Raw genomic sequence first — 20,139 nt, forward strand, 5'->3', positions numbered from 1 at the left:
AGCGAGGACAGCAGATCGGAGGAGGAGGAGGAGGCATGTGAAGTCCATTACAGAGCAGCAAGTGTGATTAAGTGCCGTCTCTGCAGAGGAAGAGCAGAGGGCCTCGGAGTTTCCTGAGCTGCGGGGGTTTGGGGGAGGGTGGGGGGGGTCTCTCTAAATCCTTGCCTTTCCAACCGCTGTCTTTTTTGGGAAGTAAAATGAGTCACTTGTTTCTTTCAAAGTCAGACTTTATGTGCAAACACCATTTTTCTTGCACTTGAGGAGGGTTTTGATCGTGAAACAAAACAGCCCGACTCCTCCGTCGTCGCTTTAGTTCTTTGATCAAAGTATTGCTCCTTTTCAGCTTCCAGCATCTTCTCCACAGTGTGTCCATGACCAAGAGCCAAAGGGAGAGGACTTTGGCAATACTTCACCAACATATTCCACTTAGACATTGAGGCACTCCGTTAGACTGAAATGTCGAGCTAAAGACGGCAGAGAGCGAAGCGTCTCGGACCCAAAGTTGCTGAAAGATGAAACAAATCCACAAGAGACAGCCGATAAATTATGAGCCTTTTATTGAAGCCGCTTACACAAAGCAGGGCGATTCAAGTGAAAGTGTCTACAACAGAAAATACACAGCGAGGTCTTCACTGGAAAAAGACTACAGATCCCAGAGATATGAAGGCAGCCGATAGGGAGGGGGAGTGTGCGAGTGTGTGTGTGTAGCATGGCAAATAAAAGGCAACGGCATCGGGTACACGCTGTTCTGACTGAATTAACAAGTCGGGCCGATGAGAACAACTTCACCACAAATAAAGTGTAAACATGAAGAGATGGATAAATAAAACTATTCGAGCCACACTCATCACAAATATGTCAAAAAACACTTAAATAATCTCTAAAAAGGTACCAATAGAAAGCTCAGCAAGGCTTTAAAGAACGTTTTCACTTCAAGTACGTTTCAAAACAACACACACAAACCGATGTGTGTTCACAGATTTAATGCTCAGTATAATTTCAGTGTTTTTGAATCAACCCACACTTCAGTTTCCCTCCATCCAGTAAACACGGACTATTGGTCGGTTCACGTTCATCTAAAGTCCGTCCTGGTGGCCGATGTTTGGACGAGACGCTTGTTTGTACCTTCTACTGTTGTCCGATACCTGCATTCAGCGAATAGCGACCCAGCTAATCGCATCTATTGTCACTTCCTTGCTACAAAATCCCTGCGAGTCACTACGTCACCAAACTTCTCCACCAAACATGTCGCTGCACCACCGTCCGGCGTCAACGGGCATGAACCCAGACTGCTTACTTCTCATATGAGCCTCTAACCACTGTTGAACAAACAAACCCTATTAAACCCTTTAACTAAAAGGGACAAATCTTTGAAGCAAAACAAAGTGGTGCGATCCAAACTCCACGCGCACGTACAGTGCACGTGGGCTGATGTCGTCTATGGCACAGTAACAAATGTGCAAGAACCAAAAGCTGTCGCTCAAATAAATTAAAAATAATAATGCCAAAAAAAACCTTCAAATGATTTGTGGAGTAAATTCAACTACAGAGTTCTCCTCAGTGGAACACAGAGGCACAGCAGGAGCAGGAGGAGGAGGAGGAGAGGCAGCGCCGTGTTTCACCGTACATGGAGCGGAAACCAGCACAGGTTAGACTGAGTCATAGACGTCCGACGATCCCCCCCCCCTCCCCTCCAAAACACACACATATACAAACGGTAACGTCAAGATGAGGAGACGCACACACACGTCTGTTCACAGCTAATTCTCTCAGACACACACAGCTTTCACACGGTTGTTTTTGTAAATATCAGCCTTCAAACAAAACCCATTCAATCCATAAATAAACCTCGTCAGGGATTGAAAAGAAGAAAAAAAAAAAAAAAACATAGATCACATTTTTACTAACAGGCCTCTCTTGGCTTCACTCTTTTGGAAAACACATCAAACTTATCTTGACAAGCACATGTTTGGAAAAGCGTCAGCTAGGCACCGTTTCAGTCAAAGTCTGAAGCTACAGCCGAACGTTAATGCAGAGACACTTGGTACTAAACAATCCCTTTGGAAAAGTGGTTGTAAACGTCAAATAAATAGCAAAAAACATCCCCTAATCCTTCCCTCTGTGCCTAAACAAACACGGGGGTGTACAGGGACGACATTGTGACGGAAAGCAACGGCTCCACGCAGCAGTGAGTGGACTGACTTGGGACCATTAAGACATTTCACATCCACAGTGGAAGTGTTTATTCGGTGCAGTTTGTTTAAAGCGCTCGAGTCGCTGCGACGTCCATCAGTGAGGTTCTTTGTCCCGCTGCAGTGATTTGGTCTTTCCAGCAGATCTGCAGCGGACAAATATACAAAAACCTGCAAATGTAAGACAATACTTTGGTCATAGCGTTGAGAATGTAACAACATAATACAATTGAAAACCGAAATAACTAAAAACAATACTTCACCGGTTATCTGACTGAGTGTTTGTTGAAGGATGCGTCTGTATATATATATATATATATATTTATTTTGGGTTGGAACCAAATCCTACCACAACGACAAAGAACTGACCCAACTAACAAGAACAGACGCACTGTTGTATGATGTAAACAGACCCAGTTGTATTACTTTGGAGAGGTACTGTGCTTTTTAGCGTCTGTGATAAACCACCAGTATTAAGTAGCAAGGCTACAAACAGCAGCTCCTTTATCCTGAATGAAATGATCTAGTGTGGCTTTTTAAAGTTTAAAGTTTTCAAACTAAATAATAAATCATTTATAATAAATAAATGAAAAGTTAAGTAGAATAGTTAATCAACTTCTAATACATTCTAATTTCTTGAGAAATAAGAATCTACACCATAGTCTCTGGAGTTTACCTGCTGCTGTACTTTAATCCGTCTCCTCCTCATGTCTCTGGTCTTTCGGAGCGACGGGGACGACGGTTGTCCCCAACAAGCCTCTTCTCACAATGTAGGGACACGAGGGCCCACTGGGGATATCAGCAAATCCTGCAGGGGAGGGGGACGGAGGGGGACAGAGGGTCAGGGGTTTGTGGGAGAGCAGAAAAATGAAGAGCACATGAGACAAAACAACAGCAGGAAGAACCAATACTCATATTCACACTATTGATGGTACTCAATCAGAACATCATTAAGATTTACAGCTGTGGATCATTTTCACATCTTCAGGACTCGGGAGGTGAGAATGATGCTTCTTGTATTAAATGTTAGTTCATGCAAATGTATTCCTTTTTTTTTTAAAGACAAATCCGGTACCTTTCATGACAACGTCCGGCAGGCCATAAGGTTCATACTCGGTGTCGTCAAAGGCGGCGGAAAGCTGAGTTCTGTTGCGACGGATTCTTTCAGCCAGACGGGCCGGATCAGCCGGGATGGGGAAGGAGCCCAAAAACACGTCTCGTAGCTCCGCCCCCCCCAATGATGCGGCGGCGGAGACCGGAGGGGGGTCCACTAGGTCTTCCTGCTCGTTCTCCTCAGTCTGCGTGTACGCACAGCGGAGGTCAGAGGTTGTGGGAGCGCGGCGGGGAGACAAACTCTCCTCCGTTTGACTGCCGACGCTTCTCATTTCCGTCCGGACGTCTTTGTCTGAAGAATCTCGTGTTGGTTTGTGATCATCTGGGGCTCTGGGGGCATCAGATACCGACTCAGGACTTCCTGTGGAACACTCGGCCAATTTGGACTGCTTTGGTCTTGAGACTTTGATGGAATCTTTGGTGGCATGTGGTTGACCGGCTTTCTCAGATAACATTTGGATAACTTCCGTGTCTCTCTTCTCTTGGAGCGTTTGACAGGTATTCAACTGATGCAACACGGAGAACTCGTGGTTTTCTTTTTCTGATTCCTGAGTCAAAAGAAACACGTAACAATTAAAGGCCGAACAGTACATGTGAACAAACTTGTGTGCCCAATAAAAATTATATATTTGTACGAGCACAAAACACATAGTGATTGACGAGAGAGAAAACTAATCACCTGGACAATCTGATCACATTCCTGAAACGTCTTTTCAGACGGATTGAGAGTCTTTTCTTCGGGGAGTTTGCTGTTCTGAAGTCTTTTGGTAAAACAAGAACAACAAAAGTTAATTCGAAACAAACTCAAAAGAATAGAAACCAGAATTTGATAATATGATCCACAGAAACCAATAAATACAAACACAGTGTTTGCTTTACATGTGCACACAAACACCATAGACACATAATTGTACGCGTCCAACACAAGCTTTTCATGGCTTCTCCAGCCCTGGTGTGAGTGTGTTACCTGGAGGACAACAAGCGGCCCTGCAGTGTGCCGGAGGAGCAGGAGACGAACAGCTCATCTTCTCTGACCACTGACACGATGCCAAAGCTCTCCTCAGCGGTCTGAGCCCGGCGCCGGTTCTTCTCAGCGGCCGGCCACTGGTTCCACTGGGGCTGCGTGACGGCAGGGATCTGGTCCCGGGTCTCATTCTGGTTGTCTGGGGCCGGTTGGGCGGACAGTCTCCACCTGACGAGTTCCTCGGCCTGCAGCTCGGTCTCTTCAGAGAGAGACCGCAAGCTCCTCTGCAGCTCCTCCACCTGGACAGGAGGGGAAGCACAGGACAGACACAGATGGTACCAATGAAACTGAACATGTGGGTGAAATAACGGCACTACAGTAATTCAAGAAACGTTCATCTACTTTTCTAGCATTTGTTAGTTTCTCCATTATAGATTTATTTAACAACCCATTTTGTGATATTTAGAGGTGGCGTGACGTCACTACCTGTTGCTGTAGCCGCTTGATCTGAAGTTCAGGCACCGACTCCAGCTCTTCTTCGGCCTTGGTAGTCCTCCAATTTTCCATTGCTAAATCTCCTTCATCTTTCATCCTCCCCACATCCTGAGGCAGCGGCTGTCGTGCGTCAGTGCCGATATTATCCGGCACACTCTGTGAACTTCGCTCCGCAGAGCAGGACAGAGCAGCACTTCCTGTGTTGTGGCTCTGCTCCACCGAGTCTTCTTGTTTCCCACTGTCTGTGTGTAACGCCGGGGTCCCGGGGGCTGAGGGGCCTGAGGGGGCCACGCCCCCCACCAATTGCTTCAGCAGCCGAATCTCCTGTCGGAGGGCGAGGAGTTCTGCATCCATGTCTGCTGAGGCTGCATCTTCAGCAGAGCTGTGGTTGCTGAGAGTCCTGTCCTGAGAGGCTGGACGCCGGTCCCCTGTCCTTAGGGCTTCCACGTCTGATTCGTTACTAAAAGGCTCTGGTATTTCTGCGTCAGCTGTCACAATCTCTAGTTGACTTCTTTGTGCATCATAGCCGCTGTCTTCTAGGGAGTTTGCAGTGAGGACTGGGACAGGAGACTCTTTTTCCTGCATTGACTGAAGCCCTGGGATATGCAGCGTTATCTCATATTGTGTCACTTCCTTTTGTTCTCCATCCTCCACCTCCTTAATCATCATTTCCTCCTCTCTTTTCCTCTCCTCCGCCTCTTTATTGGCCTTGAATGCAGCCAGCTCTTGCTTGTAGCGCTGCAGTTCCTCTCCCTGGACGAGGAACGCACTCTCCTGCCCTTGTAGCTCAACTAGAAGACCAGAGATGTGCTGACTCTGCTTCTCAAAGGCCATGGTTAGCTGCTTTGTCTGACGTGTCACCTGTGAGGAAAATAAAACAGGACTGAAAGATGGAGAAAAGAGAAAGAGTGCCTACTCTCAAACGTCCTTCAAATATAATTCCTAAATATTAAGATGCCGAATGGTTTTCTTTGTATCTTATCAATATAATCTATTCGGCTGTGGCGGGACAAACTTAATGTACCTGGACTGTATTTCCACCACCTCTTACCTGGCTCTGCAGACCCTCCAGCTTCACCTGGTACTGGTGAGCACGTTCGGCCTCCTTTGTCTTCTCATTCTGCAGCCGCAACACCTCTTTGGCCAAGTCCGCCGAGGCAGGCTCCACCTTTTGGAGGTGAGGGAGGGGAGACCCTCCCACGTAGTTCTGTCTGTCAGAGGTGATCACACCGGTCTGCCCGTCGTCTGACGGAGAGGGGAGCTCAGGATCCTGGACTAAATCTGCTGTGGCCTGAGAAACGAGCATGTTGCGTTGGTTGGTGGACTGGCAGAAGAGGAGGTGCCGCTCTGGGGAGGGGAGGAGCTTGTTGTCGCAGCGAACAACGTTGGAGTTGAGCTCGTCGCCGCGGAGGTCAAAGTATGTCAGCGGGCTGTCGGCAAATGGGCGTTTCTCCTCTCCCAGTGAGCATTCTTCTCTGCGGCTTTTCAGTTGTTTCAACTCGGCTTTAAGATCTTCCAGTTTCGTACTCTGCTCTTTCTTTACGTCGATGTCCGTGGCCGTAACTTTGTTCCTCTCCTCTTCCGCTCTCTTCCGCTCTTCTTTTTCTAAGGCCAGCTGTGCCTTTATCTCCGCCAGCTGCTGCTTCATCTGGATATTCAGTTCTATCATTTCACTCTCCCGGTTTTCTAGTGCATTGTTTTGCTCCTCGCTCTCCCTCTTGTCCCGTTCCTCCCGTCCTCTTGTTATCTCCGCCTGCAAAGCAGCCATGGCCTTCCTCAACTTCTCAGTCTCCGCCCTCTCCGCCTCTAGCTGTGCCCTCCATTCCTTGTCCTGCTCCGTCTTCTCAACAGCCGCGCTAGAACATTTGCGGCCGAGTTGTTTCAGCCGGGTCCTGGCTTCGGTCTCGGCCCGTCGTTGGGCTTCCAGGTCCTGGAGCCGTTTCTGCAGTTCTTCGCGTGAATCATGTAGCTCTGAGCGCAATGCGGCATTCTCCCTCTTGAGGTCATCAGAGGCCTCGCAACGATCACAGACCACAGACCTGTTGGTGGGCGTGCTGGCAGCAGAACGAGAGGAAGTGGAGAGCACTTGATCAAGTGTGGAGTGCTTGTTTGTCCCAGAGGTGTCCCCGTCTGTGCCCTCATTTCCACTTCTATCCACCGCCTCGTTACTTCCGTGTCCTCCCCTTGGCAAACTCTCAGATTCTGGGGCGATACGGTCAGTGACGTGTTCGGAGCCTTCTCCCGGCTCTCGGTCAGATGGGTAAGATGCTGCCATCTCAGTCCTCCTCTTATCCACATCCACGTCCTCTTCGCCCTTCTGCTCGGGTAGCGCGGTGACACTGGACCTCTTGACGTGAGGTGAAGGTTGAGAAGCAGGAGAGTAAGATGGTTGAGGGGAGAAACTTTTCCCAACGGGGCACAACTGGACAGGCTGTAGAGGGGCTGCTGGGACGGCTTTTTGCTCTGGAGTTAAATAGGAAAGAAACACAAACATAGTAAAAAAAAGGCTTTTCTTACAGACCGTACATGCACCAAGAAGTCTTTGGCTGAAGGACAAGCAGAGGAGTCGGGGCGTGTCTCTATTTCTAAATATTGGCTTAAAGGCTGGCGCATGCTTCTGCGTTTGCGTCGTTGCGTCGACGCACTCGTTTCAATTCATGCTTCTAAAAGTCTTGCGTGTGTTGCAGAGCATTTCACCTCCAGAACAACAGGCGGAGTAACGTGTTTTGTTGAAGACGACCTAGAGAGTCACGTCTATTTGTTTATTTATGTATCATAGACGTTATTGCCCCGTGCATCGCCACTGCTGCTTTTCATCGCGGACACATTTGTCCCGTATTTTCCTCCACAACTTTGTGCACCTCTCAACCGGCAAACTGGCGTTTGCGGCGATCTCCCTCCGTGAATCCAACCCGCTTCTACAACCCGCCAATGATGGCTTGTATAAGCGGTCATATTTGCGCATTTCTTCCGACAAAAGTAAAAAAATAAATGGAGGTATCGGGTTATGAAAGCGGTGAGACTCCGTAAAGGATGTAGTTAGCGGACCAATCGCAGCCTTGTGCGCTGCGGGAGGCTTGCGTTCATTGCGTCGCTTTCGACGCAAGCCTAGAAAAATGGCTCGACTCACGCAAGGACGCAAGGAGGTGTGAAAAGGCACACAAGGGACATGCAAGGGGGTCTTGCGTCTGCGTCGCTCTGAAAACGCAGAAGCATAAACTATGCTTTAGTTGCCTGCGTTTTAATTTGAGAGAATTGATGGCACATGAATGACCAGCAGGGGGCAGCTCTGAGATGAGACTTTTGCATTAGAGGGGAATTGGCATGGCATTTATTATAAATCCATGAACGTCTAGCAGTCATCAAGAATGAACTTAAACAATGAATATACCTATATGAAATCCTAATTAATCATCACTTGCCCTGCTTAGGTGACATTGGGCAAGACACCAAATCCCAAGAAATGTATGATTGCTTGACCCCCTGTAGATGCAGCTCAGGCTTTGTCCTCGCTCCTCACCCTGCAGTTCTTTGATGAGACGGAGGGCGTCGACTCGCTCCTCGGCCAGCGTCCTCCCCACCTCCTCCAGAGCTCGCTCTCTCTTCCTGCTCTGCTCCAGAGTCACTGCCACACCCTCAGCCTCCCGCAGAGCTTCCTAATGGGAGGACACACACACACGCGCACACGTGAATCTAGCGAAAGAGGACTTCCAGAGGAGTAACTTTGTAGGAGCTGTATATTGATAGCTACATAAAATCATAGCATCACAATAGCAACAAACCAGACAAACAGGCTACAGATAAATGCAGCCTTTATGCTGACGTCGCTAACTGCTTTACATGTGCTGAATACACAAACAAACTCTGGAGTGTTAAAATGAGACGGTACCAAGCCGTGGTCCAAGGGTTCCAGTTTAAAAAAAAGCTTTCTTGTTTGCAAGTTTAGCCATTCACCACCGAGCAACATTTAAAGTTGAGTGGGCTTTTTACAGTAGGATATCAAGGCTTATTTCTAAGTATGTAATAACTTGCCATAGAACTGTGAAATGTTCTCCAATCCTTAACCTTTATATAAAACACCATGCGGCAGCTGGGTGAATAAAGAAGCCACACTTATCATTTATTAAAACATTAATACATTTTTAAACATCTTAACATGCAATATTTCAGTTTAAGATGGGTGGAGTTTACTGTGCAGCCACTGCTTGGACTCTAATGAATAATTAAATCAAGTGACTAGCTAGACGCAGGCCCATCCCTAGTGTGTATGTGTGTGTGTGTGTGTGTGTGTTACCGTCAGCTTGGCTTGTGTCTGTGCCTCTTTCTTCTGGCTCTCCTGCAGCTGTCCCTGCGTCCACTTCAGTTTCTCTTTCAGAGTGTCCAGCTCTTTATTCAGCTCCTGCTTCTGTATGGACAGCTGATGCAGAGTATTAGGACTCAGTTACTGATTAAAAAAAATAGTCTGCAGGCGCAGTGAAAGGAACAGGGAGCTGGAGATCAATCAGATCAATAAGGGGCACGAGCTTTGTCTAATGTCCTCAGTGGGCATCAGTCTGTTAAGTCCTCCTCACAAGTGTATTGATTATGTTACTAACAGAAATAAACAGGTTACTTTGCTCTACCTGTTTGGATGAATTATGCTTGTGTCTTATCATCGTTCATGTTGGAAACAGCAACACGTACAGTATTAAGTTATGGAGAAGCGGGTAAATAAAAGTCACAATGGGTTGAGAGCTTGATTCTGAGGCAGGAACGATCATTTTACTGTATTAAGTTCATGTCAAATGTAGTGTAACCAGTTCAACAACTTGTAACCACTTTTCGCAGGACGGAGTTCAGTACAAATGAGAGACGTAGCAGAGAATGTTTTACACAACTTAACAGCTCATAAATTATGTCTAGTCAGTTTTTAGTCTTGAATGGGATGTGCATTTACAAACTTCCATCGGCAGCTGAATGTGCCATTTGATATGACACAAACTGGGCCGCCACTGTGTGTTTACTCTCTGTGGCCTTATCAGATATCACCAGATAACATCGGTGTGGTTTACAAAGGGCTCACAGCTGAATGCTCATTGTTAGAACACTTTTTACAAAGCGTCCGAAAAGCATAGGGGTCGGTTTCAATACGGCGAAGGATTCTCCCAACTGAGAGATAAAAATGTGTATTATTGTTCAACTGATTAAAAAAAACTAGCACGGCATTCTTTCATATTAAGAAAATTTAAGTAAAAAGAACAAAATGAAAACACCACATCTTCAAGCACACTTTTCAGTCATGCATCTACCTCCACCTTCGTCCCGCAGCCATGCCTTCACGCCACGCCGGCTACGAACTCTTTTGTTATTTCTCACACACAACTTATGAGATTGTTTCACGCGGCCATGGCCAAAAAGCATTCTACACGTAGTCAAACGTCGTCACACGGTCGTTACCTTCGAGGCTCAACCTTTCCAGTGGGGAGAAACCGAGTGGAGGGCGAAGCGGAGAGGACAGCGGGAGGAAAAAAAGAGGAAACAGAAACAGAGGGCAGGAGAGTGAAACGGAGAGTGAAAGAAATCAACAAGCGTAAGACGCAAGCGTGGGGTCACAAGCCAGAAACGTCCATGGGCCTTTGCTCTAAGTAATACAAGTCCCAGGAAAAACAGGAGAAGGAATTGAAACCAGGAAGGACAAGAAACAGGGAATAGCGGAAAATACTGAGCAGATATATCAACAATGTGAACATAATCCTCTCATAATAACACAGATCTGAATGAAAGGCTTTATCTAGGTACATGTAGTTGTGTGCCTCATTCAAGTGTATAGTTTGTCTACACGTAGTTACCTTGTGTGCGGTTTTACCTTGTCAGCCTGAGCCTGCAGGGCGTTGTGCAGCGTCCTGGCCTGCTGGAGCTCCACGTTGAGCTTATTCACCTCCTGCTGATGCTGCTTTTCCAGACACTGCCTCTCCCTTTGAAGCTCTGTCACATCCTGGACACACACACACTTGAGATTGAGCCACAATCCTATTCTTTTTTTACGAGGGTTGAACAAAAAACAAAGTCTGATAAATATCTGAAATTCTCCTCCGAGCATCATCTTTTTATTTCCCCATCGTTCATCCGTCCACATCCTCCATCTCACCCTCTGGTGTTGTTTCTCCAGCTCCTTCCAGCGTTGTTGGTGTTGCAGACGGCTGCTCTCTGCGTTTTGCCTCTGACACTTCAGCTCCTCCAGGAGGTGCTTCAGCCTTTGCTCTGCTCCTGACGCCTGCCACACACACACACACACACACACACCAACATTGACAACAAACTTCTTTGTTAAAATAAAGGGCTTAAGAGTGTGCACCCTGCTGACGAGTAGTCACATAAACACTTATTCTGAAGTAGACATTTGAAAAAGTGTGGGCATGTTTTTTTTGTATATTTCCAACTCTAAACCGGTTTTATCAACTTGCATTTACGCAATTTGTTTTAAGACATTTGTAATATTGTTTTCAATATGAGATCTGCATTTACATTCTGACCCAAGGAAAGCACCAACACTGTGAGACCAGATCCTCTAATCAAATGAGACAATTGTCAGCCTCTCTTTGGAATTCTCCAAAGACTAAATAGATTTCAAAAATGTATATTATATCAGTTTGATTATTGTGCAGCTCAGAGCAGAACAAGAACACGTCACTCCAGCTCACTCATTTCAAAAGGAGCCGATAATAACAGATTGTGAAACATGTTTGTTATTTTCAGAAAAGTCAGAAGTATTTTACCAAACACATTCGCATCGCAGTGGTATGAAAGTGTGGTAGTGCCTGTTTTTACCCGTTCGCTCTCCTGGGCCACGCGTGTGTGTGCCATGCTGAGCTCATGGCGGGCTTTCTGAAGGCCGAGCTCTTTGGCCGCGAGCTCCGTCTTGCTTTGCACCATTTCGCTCTGGATAGACTTGAGCGCCCCAGCCTTCGCACACAGCTCCGCCTCCAGAGCAGTGACACGCCTCCCCGCATCCGCTAGAGATGCTGCTGGACCGGACACACAGGAGACATAACGGTTAACACGCACATCAGCTCGCAGTGTTGTAAGTCTCAGCAGGGGACAGTCGTGTAACCACATACAAGGAGAATAGATATTTTTTATATAAACATACAGATATCTTGTAGGGCCTTAAAGAAACGTATCAGTGTAACTAAAAGTTGGCTCTTATTTATTAAAAGTGTAAACAGCTTGCATCCATCCCATCCATGTTCAAGAAGAAACAGCAGTAAAGAAAATATTGAAGTCCCAAAATGAAAGGGACTTGAACGGGTGGAGAGCAGCAGAGAGCCAACAGGGGAGGATAAGAACATTTTTGTAATTTGTAACAATGTTTCCCTCAAAATGAGCATCGACATTATCACCAAGAAGAAGCTTGTTGTCTTACAACAGTCGAAAACACAGCAGCAACACACAATTCAGTAATGGGGTCAATCCATACAGACCGGCTCACTGCTGGTGTAACGCTGTGTGAAAAAAGCCTGTGGATGTCAGGCTGCTGATTTCAGAAGCCAGTTATGAAATCAATGTATTTCCATTATGTTGACCTGGATCTTTCTCCTTTCTCTGAATTTTACAGTACTACAAAATAAAGTTTAGGATTATTACCCTCATCACTATTCACAGAAAAACATCTAATAAAAAAAATGTTTTGTATAATTGTAATGTGTTGTGATTTAAATCACAATTTGTTGTACTACTACTAATATAAAAACAACCTATTCTTCTAAGATTTACATTTACAAAATGTACACTTTACAAAATAGAACCCGAACAAGCAAATCTGGATAAAATCCTCCAACCTGTATGAAGCATGTGACTTTAGACACGACAGTAGAGAAGAGCATAATAAAAGCACGCAGCAGCCTAATGTAAAAAGCAACCCCCCCCGCCACCTGTGTCCCAGCAACTAAAAGAAGAATTTATTGCTTCACATCGAACAGCCCCCTTCCTCCTCTGAACAAACATTCTGAGTGGAACAGAGAGAAAGGGGGTTATTCCACATATCACAATAATTAAGTGTACCGAGAGTCCCTGTAAATCATGAAGTCAATCCTGCTGTAAACTATTTTTACGTAACAAGTGTTGAGTTTACACCAAGTGCATGAGATTTGTTGAGGTAGTCTCAGTCGTTTACTTTAGTTAATTTGGTGTCCCGAATAATAAACCCTCGCTTTAGGAGACCCGTCGCCGTGTTGAGCTGTGTGGTTGAATTTGCAACTGTATTACCATGGTGACCATTTGACATCACTCACTGTCTGTCGCCGTCTTCTGGTCCTTCTCATCCTCACAAACACTCTTCTCCGACTGGCCCTGACTGATGATATCCGTGCAGGGTGTCTGGGGAGAGCTCGGCGACAGTCTCCTGGCCGCTGGCCTCGAGTCGTCCTGTTCCCACGGAAACACGGCAGAGGGAGTGGAGAAGACGTCCGATTGGCCAGACGCATGCCGCTGGGGTGTGCTCTTGTGTTGCGGTCGTGGTAACGAGTTCAAGGCCTCTTCGGAGAACGGGAGCCGCTGCAGAAGGGAGGAGAAGGGGAGTAACACATTTTTCTTAAAACAAATCAGTGGGTATTCCCATAAGCATTAGCAAAATTATGATATTCTGAAGAAGTCTTCTTTAGTTAGTATGTGTTTATTATGGGATTCCTGATTATTATTATTCTTTTGAACTTTGACTGTTTGTTTCAATCTCTGAAAATGATTTCCTCACAATGATAAATTAAGATATTGAATTGTTGCCAGCTAAGCACGAAAACATTGTGGTTCTTACTCGGATATGAAATCCCCGGCTCTGTCCGTCATCTCTATATCCGGGTCTCTCCTCCTTTCTACTCACTGCAGGGGAAAAAACACAACATATGGATTGGACTTGGTTCCGAAATTCCATCCCGAAAGCTTAACATAAAAGGATTGAAGACAAATGGTTTGCTGACATGAGAAGAAAGAGAGATACAACGGTCCTGTGAGAGAGAAGGGTTGGGACAGGATCTAAGAGTTAATTTATGAACTGTCTTGTGCTTTAATTTCCAACATTATGCAGTCTGTCAATGAACAGTTAGATACAACCAGAGAGAATAAACACAGGTGCTGCAGGACTGTACCATTGTGTTCCCAGGGCAATGTTGTGTTCCAGCCGGGTGAAGATAACGGCGTAGTATCTGCTGATCTGCTGCTGTTCTGCAGCTTCTCTAGCTCTGCCTCCAGCCTGCCGAAGAGAACAAGAGAGAAAACTGATTGCAGCTTCAAGACATCTACAAAACCTAACCTATAACATTGGAAAAGATTTGATTTGTGTGGACGAATGTCTTGTAACTGGTCCTAACCTTTTGATTTCGAGCGTTAGTTTGTTGTTGAGGGTGCGAGTAGCTGCGACCTGACCCTCCAAAGAGCACACCTGGGACTGCTTGGTCTGAAGGTCCTGGGCGAGGCGCTCGTTGCTGGTCACTGCTGCCTTGCACTCCCGTTGAACATCCCGGAGGTCTCTCTGCTGATACTGGAGCTCCCCACGGATCTCCTCATACTTAACAGGGAAAAGGAGGAGGACGAGGAGAGGGAGAGGTATGAAAATGTCAAATATTGTCTAAGATGATGGACTCTCCCCAAGAAGGGAACGATTAGACAGGTTATCAAATACGTATACAACATATCATTGTATAGCATTACTCACAGAACTGTTCAATGATCATGTAAGTGAGCATGGCTGCCTGCTTGTACCTTCGCAGTCTGTTTCTTGAGGCTCGTATGGAGGTTGTCCAGCTGCAGCTGTTTCTGCTTGTTCTCCCGGGACAGTCGCTCCTGATGGACCTGCAGCTCCTTCACCTTTTGCAGAACCCGTCCAGACAGCCCCACCGTCCAGTCCTCCTCAGCCCAACTCATCGCTCTCTAGACAGGGAGGGAGAATAACATCAGCGCCAAAAACCAGATCCAGAATCAGACGGTCCCTGGAGCCACGGGAGTCTGTAGCTGCAACACACTCGGTCTGAAACAATGAGGAAGTGCAGGCGTGTTAAGTAAAGGAGAGCTTTCGTCAATTTGTGTTGGGGCAGATGATCCAATCGACCTCACGTACACAAACATGTTTCGAACAATGGTGCCTATGGCTGGGAGTCCTGTAAAGAACATGTTATGTTGCTACGGTTTTGATCCCTTGGGGAGACGCTGGTAGTCACGGCTGGGAAGCTGTGACTCAGCTTTTTCCAACACACGCTGCCTGCAATGTACCAAGAGCTCATCAGGTTGAAAACATCCATTATACGCCTACTTACTAAATGAAAATGTTCAGGTCAATGCAATGGTTTTCAAGCTAAATCTGCAACCACTGTATTAACTGCAGATTTGCTTTTGAAGGACTTAACGCAAACAAATGAACACAAAATGAAAATGTAGGAATGAAGAAGCGTGATGAAATCCTTGGCCTGATCAAACCTGTAGTAAATTCTGAAGCCAGCTTTGACAGGCACTCTATAAACACCAGTTAGTTTCTATTATAGCGCAAAAGGTTATTCCCCCTGAATTATAGAGTGGCAGAAAAACAAAACTCGACTGACCAATGTACTGGTGAAATAAATACCCCTGTATGACACCTGGAGGGGCTACAAAGACTGTAAAATGCTAGGAGAGTGTATGATTAAATTTAGGTCAACATGCGTGAGACAATCAATTATTTTTAGAGAACAATTAAAAACTCAACTCAATTTCACCAGAACATCAGTTGTGGTCAAATAATAAAAATATATAAATCACATGAATAAAATAAAACATTAGCAGATTAGTTTGAATATTTTTACGAATATAAGCGACCAGCCACTGTTCCCTTTAGGGAGGATGATCTGCTCCCTCTATAAATAAAACGAGGGCAGCGATGTATGACGACCTCGGTCACTTTTAAAGTTAAGACCGAGTCGTGCCTCCGTCCTGCCCGCTGAACTGGGTCAACGGCAGGTTTGGTTTGTGGAGGAAACTGGGATCCAGACGTTGAACCGCGCGGCCTGTGCGTTGCCAACGTGCGATCACGAGGTTCAACACACAGCGAAACACTGACGACAACTTCCACTAAAAGTTTCACTTAACTGTAACACCGCCGGTGAAATAGCGTCAACGATCTCACACACAGCCACACACACACACACACACCACAGCGTGACTGACTGAGGCGGACTTTAAACTGACAGCTACCACCTAGCAGTGATGCTACTAGCGTTAGCTGCCTCCCTCCCGCACCGCAACTACTCACCCTTCGGGTTTAGGGAGTCACAAAGGGCGACGGTTCACACGGACCCGTGACGACAGCCTCCACCGAAAAGCAACACCCGGCCTCCCGGTTCTTCTTCCCCGCGCGCCGCGGGCCGACCTGTGTCTGTGAACACGCAGGTAACCCAACTGACATCACACGGAGCCGCTTCCCTCTCTCACCTGAGACGAGATGCCGCGCGCGACCCGCGCAGCTGACAAGCCAACGGAGTCCTTGTGGAGCGCGCGCGGGGGGGGGGGGGGAGGGGGTGACGTCACGGGGAATCGTTTTTTGGGAGAAGTTCCGCCGGCGGTGTGACGTGCTCATGACCTCTAGCGGTCACACGTGGGAGCGACGCCGCGGCTCTCCCGTCGAAACGTGTCGCTTCTTTTGGTTTTAGATGACAACAACGTCACAGAGCCTCCGCCATGTTGTCTGCAGTTAGAACATGTAAATAGACCTTTATTTAAGACTATCAAGGCGCACTAAACTAAACTAGTATTTAAAGATCCACAACGGTTATTTTGCAACAATTTGATTATCTATCATTTCTTTGGTAAAATTGGAATAAGAACAACTCTTAAAATAATAAAGGCATAAGTCAAGTATGTTTAATTACCAGGAATTTAAGGAATGTCCCGTGGAGTTTTCCCAAGTGAAAATCCGGCTCAACCATTTCCTTTGTGCTGAGACTGTGCATACATGACTCGTTCTTTCAAATTTCACAGATCAAAGTAGGAGGTAATAAATGCTTCAAGCTAGACGTGCAGAAAGTGGAATAACACGTGACTTCATACATCATTTTGTTTGTGAAAGGAGTACAGTGTCCCTAAAACACTTTATCAATATATACTAGATGTTCACATTCTTGATAACAATCGAGGTCACTTTGACTTCTGGAAAAACTTTTTAAACTGTTCGGTGCCAGGTTGTTTAAGGAACAATGTCTTGCTGATAAAAGACAGCATTTTCACATACGATTTTAACGGACATAATCCTTTGATGATTTTTATGCATCATATTGCAGCTATTGTGCAGAATCCTACTATTTTTAACAATTAAACACATTTAATGAGCAAACACTGCTGATCATTTACAGTTGTTGTCTATTTACAGGAGAGAAAAAAAGGTACAGCATCCAAGCACTGCAGGCTACTGTAATTAGATCATAATAGTCATTATAGGATTTGAATGTAATCTGGGATTTGGTGGCTCAGTGCTGAGTGGTGCGGAAACCCAGGCACTAGTCTGCAGTTACCTCGCACACGAAACCATTTGGTAGCCGGTGGTCCAGACGAGAGGATGTACATGTGTTAGAAAGAGAGATTACTTATGTAATCTAGTGCATAACAGTCTGGTTATTACAGGTGGATTTACATGGATTAATTGCCTGCGAGCCGTGAGACGTACACTGTGTTATTTTCAAGGACCGAGTGTGATGGCAACAGCATAACAGCTTAAAACCAGAAAGTATGCTGGTTAAATCTTCATGACATGCCCTCATATATGTCTTCCAATGGTAAAGTACATTTGAGCAAAACAATGTCCGGCCCTTTTGTGTGAGTGAGCTAAAATCTTCTGTTTATAGTTTTAAAATTGAACATATTCAAAGTCAAATTAAGTGAAAATAACTCTATTTGCCAGCTATCATATAAACAGCCCCCAAGTGTTTGCAGCGGTACACTCATGTGAGGTAAGCTCCTCTCATCACTCGCTCATTAATACAGGATTACATTTATTCCCAATCCCAAACTCACACACACACACACACACAGTCCCCGGGCTCCTCACGGAAGTACACACCCCGTCTGCCAGGGGCCGTAAATGGTAGCAAGGCAGTCAGGTAGCTGGAGTCTGAGGAGCTTCCCCCTGATGGAGAGCTGAGGTTCATCGGGCTGCTAACGGAGGCTTCGCCAGAGGAAAGCGGGGTTTCTGTTCGACGACAGCACACTGCGGCCTGGTAAACACAGCTTTCATGGCGGTAAGGCTCGGTGATAGGATTCCTCCTTGGAAAAACATAGTTTGTATAGATCAGCTGTCAGTGGTTTGGCATTCACATGATTAGGATTCCTGTTTCTGGTGGAAAAGGTTGTGCAGTGTTCTGATATCTCGGTGTGGTTATGGAGAGTGTTGAGTGTCACATATTCTGCCCGTCCTGTGCAGATGTTTCCTTGGTCAGCTGTTTTCTCCCTCGAGCCCAAAGTACCCGGCCAGCGCAGCCCGGAGGAGTTGGTAACCAACACCCTGATGCTGGAGCTGGGGGCCATGGTGAAGCGCACTGAGCGAATCCGCCTGGAGCGGGCGACGGAGGGTCGACGCCGCCGTCGCAGCTCCTCCTCCTCAGCGGCCGACTACAGCTGGCTGGCCAGCGCCCCGACCCAGCAGCCCTACGAGCTGACCCCCAACGACCTGCTGGAGCTGCAGGGCCTCTGTGTCAAGGTGCCGCCCGCGCAGTGCGGCCCTCTGATCGTCAGGTGAGGCCGGCCGAAGGGCCTGTTGGGACACTCTCGAGTTTATCCGCGAAAGCAAGCCGGTACTCTCAGATCTACACCCATTGTTTAAGAGACGTGACATGATGTCCCAACCAACAAGTGCTTTTTTATTACAGATGTTTAACACTGAAAGTATTTGTTTGTGAATAATTCTAATCAATAACATTGTACTGTTTTGTGTTATTCGCTTTTTACACTCTGTTTGGTTGAGTCACTCTGTGTAAACGCCTCCCGTCTGATGTCAGGCCGTTTTGAATAATAATAATAATGATCACGGCTCCCGCCGCAGGTTCCGGCGGCTGGTGTCGGAGATGGAGCCCGACGTGCACGAGGTGCCGCGCGTGTTCCGCTCGCTGCTGCGCGAGTGCACGGACGAGTCGAGCGGAGGGGAGGACGCGCGGGCGCGGGCCGGCGGCCTCTTCGGGAGGCAGCAGCGCAGCAAGAGCCTGTCGTTCGTCACCTTCCGCAGCAAGTTCCGCACGGGCCAGCTGTTCAGGGGGGGCGGGGGCGGCTCCAGGGGCAACCTGGACCAGCAGGTGGATTGGTCCGACGAGGAGGACGCCCAAGGGGAGGAGGAGGAGGAGGAGGAGGAGGTGGAGGCTATCAAGGCCCGGGCGAGGAAGGGAAGGAGCAGGAGCATGCCGGAGATCAGCCCCGTGGAGCAGAGTGCCCAGGGGTGAGAGAGAGAGAGAGTCAGAGGGGAGGATGCAGAGAGGATGAGGGGGGAAAGAGAAGGAGTAAGGGATGGAGTAAGAGGTGGAGTAGGGAGATGGCGGCGGCTGAATATCAGTGTGGAGAGCAGAGCTTCTTTTTGTCTATTCAACTCATCTCTTCTCATCTGAAGAGAGTTGCTCTTGGCTGCAAGATTCTGAAACACAGTGTCGACCGCTCCGCGAGGCTGTGAGGTCGTGTCATGTTTACCACGTTCACCCTCTTAGCTTAGCGTGTGTTCCAATATTCTATAATTTGCACTACACACAGCGTGAAGCTCTCTAATGGGAATGTTACTACTTATGCACGTAGCTGGACCAAAAGGCACGTGACGGCACTATTTTGTTGACACGCGGAGCGGAGTGATCAGGTGTGTGTGGTGTCAGTCTCAGTGCTGTGCTCATGTTGAACTAATAAAGTTAGCCATGATACAACACTACACAATTAGAACGTGGAAGTGAAGCAGTTGGTTTGTTAGAAGGTTTGAGGATCATTAAAGTCTCTGGGATGGATGTTGAGGACCTTGAATGTCTGGAATCCATCCTTGTGTTGGTGTTAAAGAGATAGAAATAGCCAGAGCCACACCAGGTTACTGATTTAAATGTGTTGCATGGGGGTTAAGTAGCGAAAAAATTGTTTGCTTTGTGGACCTTCACATAACAAAAGCTAAAAAGCATAAATGTCTGTGAACTGACCCTTTAAAAACATGTGATGCAACAGCCAGATCAGCTGTTATTTGCAGTAGATTGTCTTTTTTGTTCGTATGTATTGTTTATCATTAGTGCATTTTTTAAGTCTAGAAGCCTTTTTACAAAAGGAATGCAACCCACCTTACAAGGGACTTTATTGTAAACGAGAACTATATAAATATGTCTGGGGCCTATAAATAAATACAAGCACAATAAGCCTTTCTGCTGTAATTAT

General features: G+C 46.7%; 2 protein-coding genes across 7 annotated transcripts; one reads left to right on the plus strand and one right to left on the minus strand.

Annotated features, from left to right (window-relative positions):
- Nucleotides 1–540: 540 nt before the first annotated feature.
- On the minus strand, nucleotides 541–16,248 carry LOC120817121 (uncharacterized). Of its 6 annotated transcripts, none has more exons than XM_078100571.1 (19): nucleotides 16,016–16,248; nucleotides 14,730–14,761; nucleotides 14,497–14,664; nucleotides 14,106–14,302; nucleotides 13,884–13,987; nucleotides 13,553–13,617; nucleotides 13,035–13,296; nucleotides 11,572–11,768; nucleotides 10,892–11,017; nucleotides 10,610–10,738; nucleotides 9,059–9,181; nucleotides 8,285–8,420; nucleotides 5,816–7,227; nucleotides 4,756–5,625; nucleotides 4,273–4,568; nucleotides 3,985–4,066; nucleotides 3,268–3,853; nucleotides 2,869–3,000; nucleotides 541–2,338 (listed from the first exon to the last, which is right to left on the minus strand). In XM_078100571.1, the coding sequence occupies exons 3-18, from the start codon at nucleotides 14,656–14,658 to the stop codon at nucleotides 2,882–2,884; spliced, it is 4,866 nt and encodes a 1,621-aa protein (XP_077956697.1). In that variant the 5' UTR covers nucleotides 14,659–14,664; nucleotides 14,730–14,761; nucleotides 16,016–16,248; the 3' UTR covers nucleotides 541–2,338; nucleotides 2,869–2,881. The 6 variants fall into 6 exon arrangements, with proteins under 6 accessions (XP_077956697.1, XP_077956698.1, XP_040028901.2 ...); XM_078100572.1 differs by having other exon boundaries at nucleotides 14,730–14,745; nucleotides 16,016–16,222; XM_040172967.2 differs by lacking the exon at nucleotides 14,730–14,761 and having other exon boundaries at nucleotides 16,016–16,220.
- A 20-nt stretch (nucleotides 16,249–16,268) lies between these two features.
- Nucleotides 16,269–20,120, plus strand: LOC120817125 (protein RD3). Its single transcript, XM_040172978.2, has 3 exons — nucleotides 16,269–17,993; nucleotides 18,176–18,486; nucleotides 18,794–20,120. Exons 1-3 carry the CDS (start codon nucleotides 17,988–17,990, stop codon nucleotides 19,182–19,184), a joined length of 708 nt encoding a protein of 235 aa, XP_040028912.2. The 5' UTR covers nucleotides 16,269–17,987; the 3' UTR covers nucleotides 19,185–20,120.
- The last annotated feature ends 19 nt before the right edge of the window (nucleotides 20,121–20,139 follow it).

Source organism: Gasterosteus aculeatus, chromosome 4 (assembly GCF_964276395.1).
Source record: "Gasterosteus aculeatus chromosome 4, fGasAcu3.hap1.1, whole genome shotgun sequence".
In the NCBI taxonomy this organism is placed as follows: Eukaryota; Metazoa; Chordata; class Actinopteri; order Perciformes; family Gasterosteidae; genus Gasterosteus; species Gasterosteus aculeatus.

What these genes read in the sequence shown, in the direction of transcription:
- LOC120817121 (XM_078100571.1), bottom strand. Translation starts at nt 14,658, where the DNA reads ATGAGTTGGGCTGAGGAGGACTGGACGGTGGGGCTGTCTGGACGGGTT. An exon ending in TGGAGAAACAACACCAGAGG is followed by an intron (nt 10,739 to 10,891) that starts GTGAGATGGAGG and finishes GTGTGTGTCCAG; the next exon opens with GATGTGACAGAGCTTCAAAG. An exon ending in GCCGGACGTTGTCATGAAAG is followed by an intron (nt 3,001 to 3,267) that starts GTACCGGATTTG and finishes CCTCCCCTGCAG; the next exon opens with GATTTGCTGATATCCCCAGT.
- LOC120817125 (XM_040172978.2), top strand. An exon ending in TGCGGCCCTCTGATCGTCAG is followed by an intron (nt 18,487 to 18,793) that starts GTGAGGCCGGCC and finishes CTCCCGCCGCAG; the next exon opens with GTTCCGGCGGCTGGTGTCGG.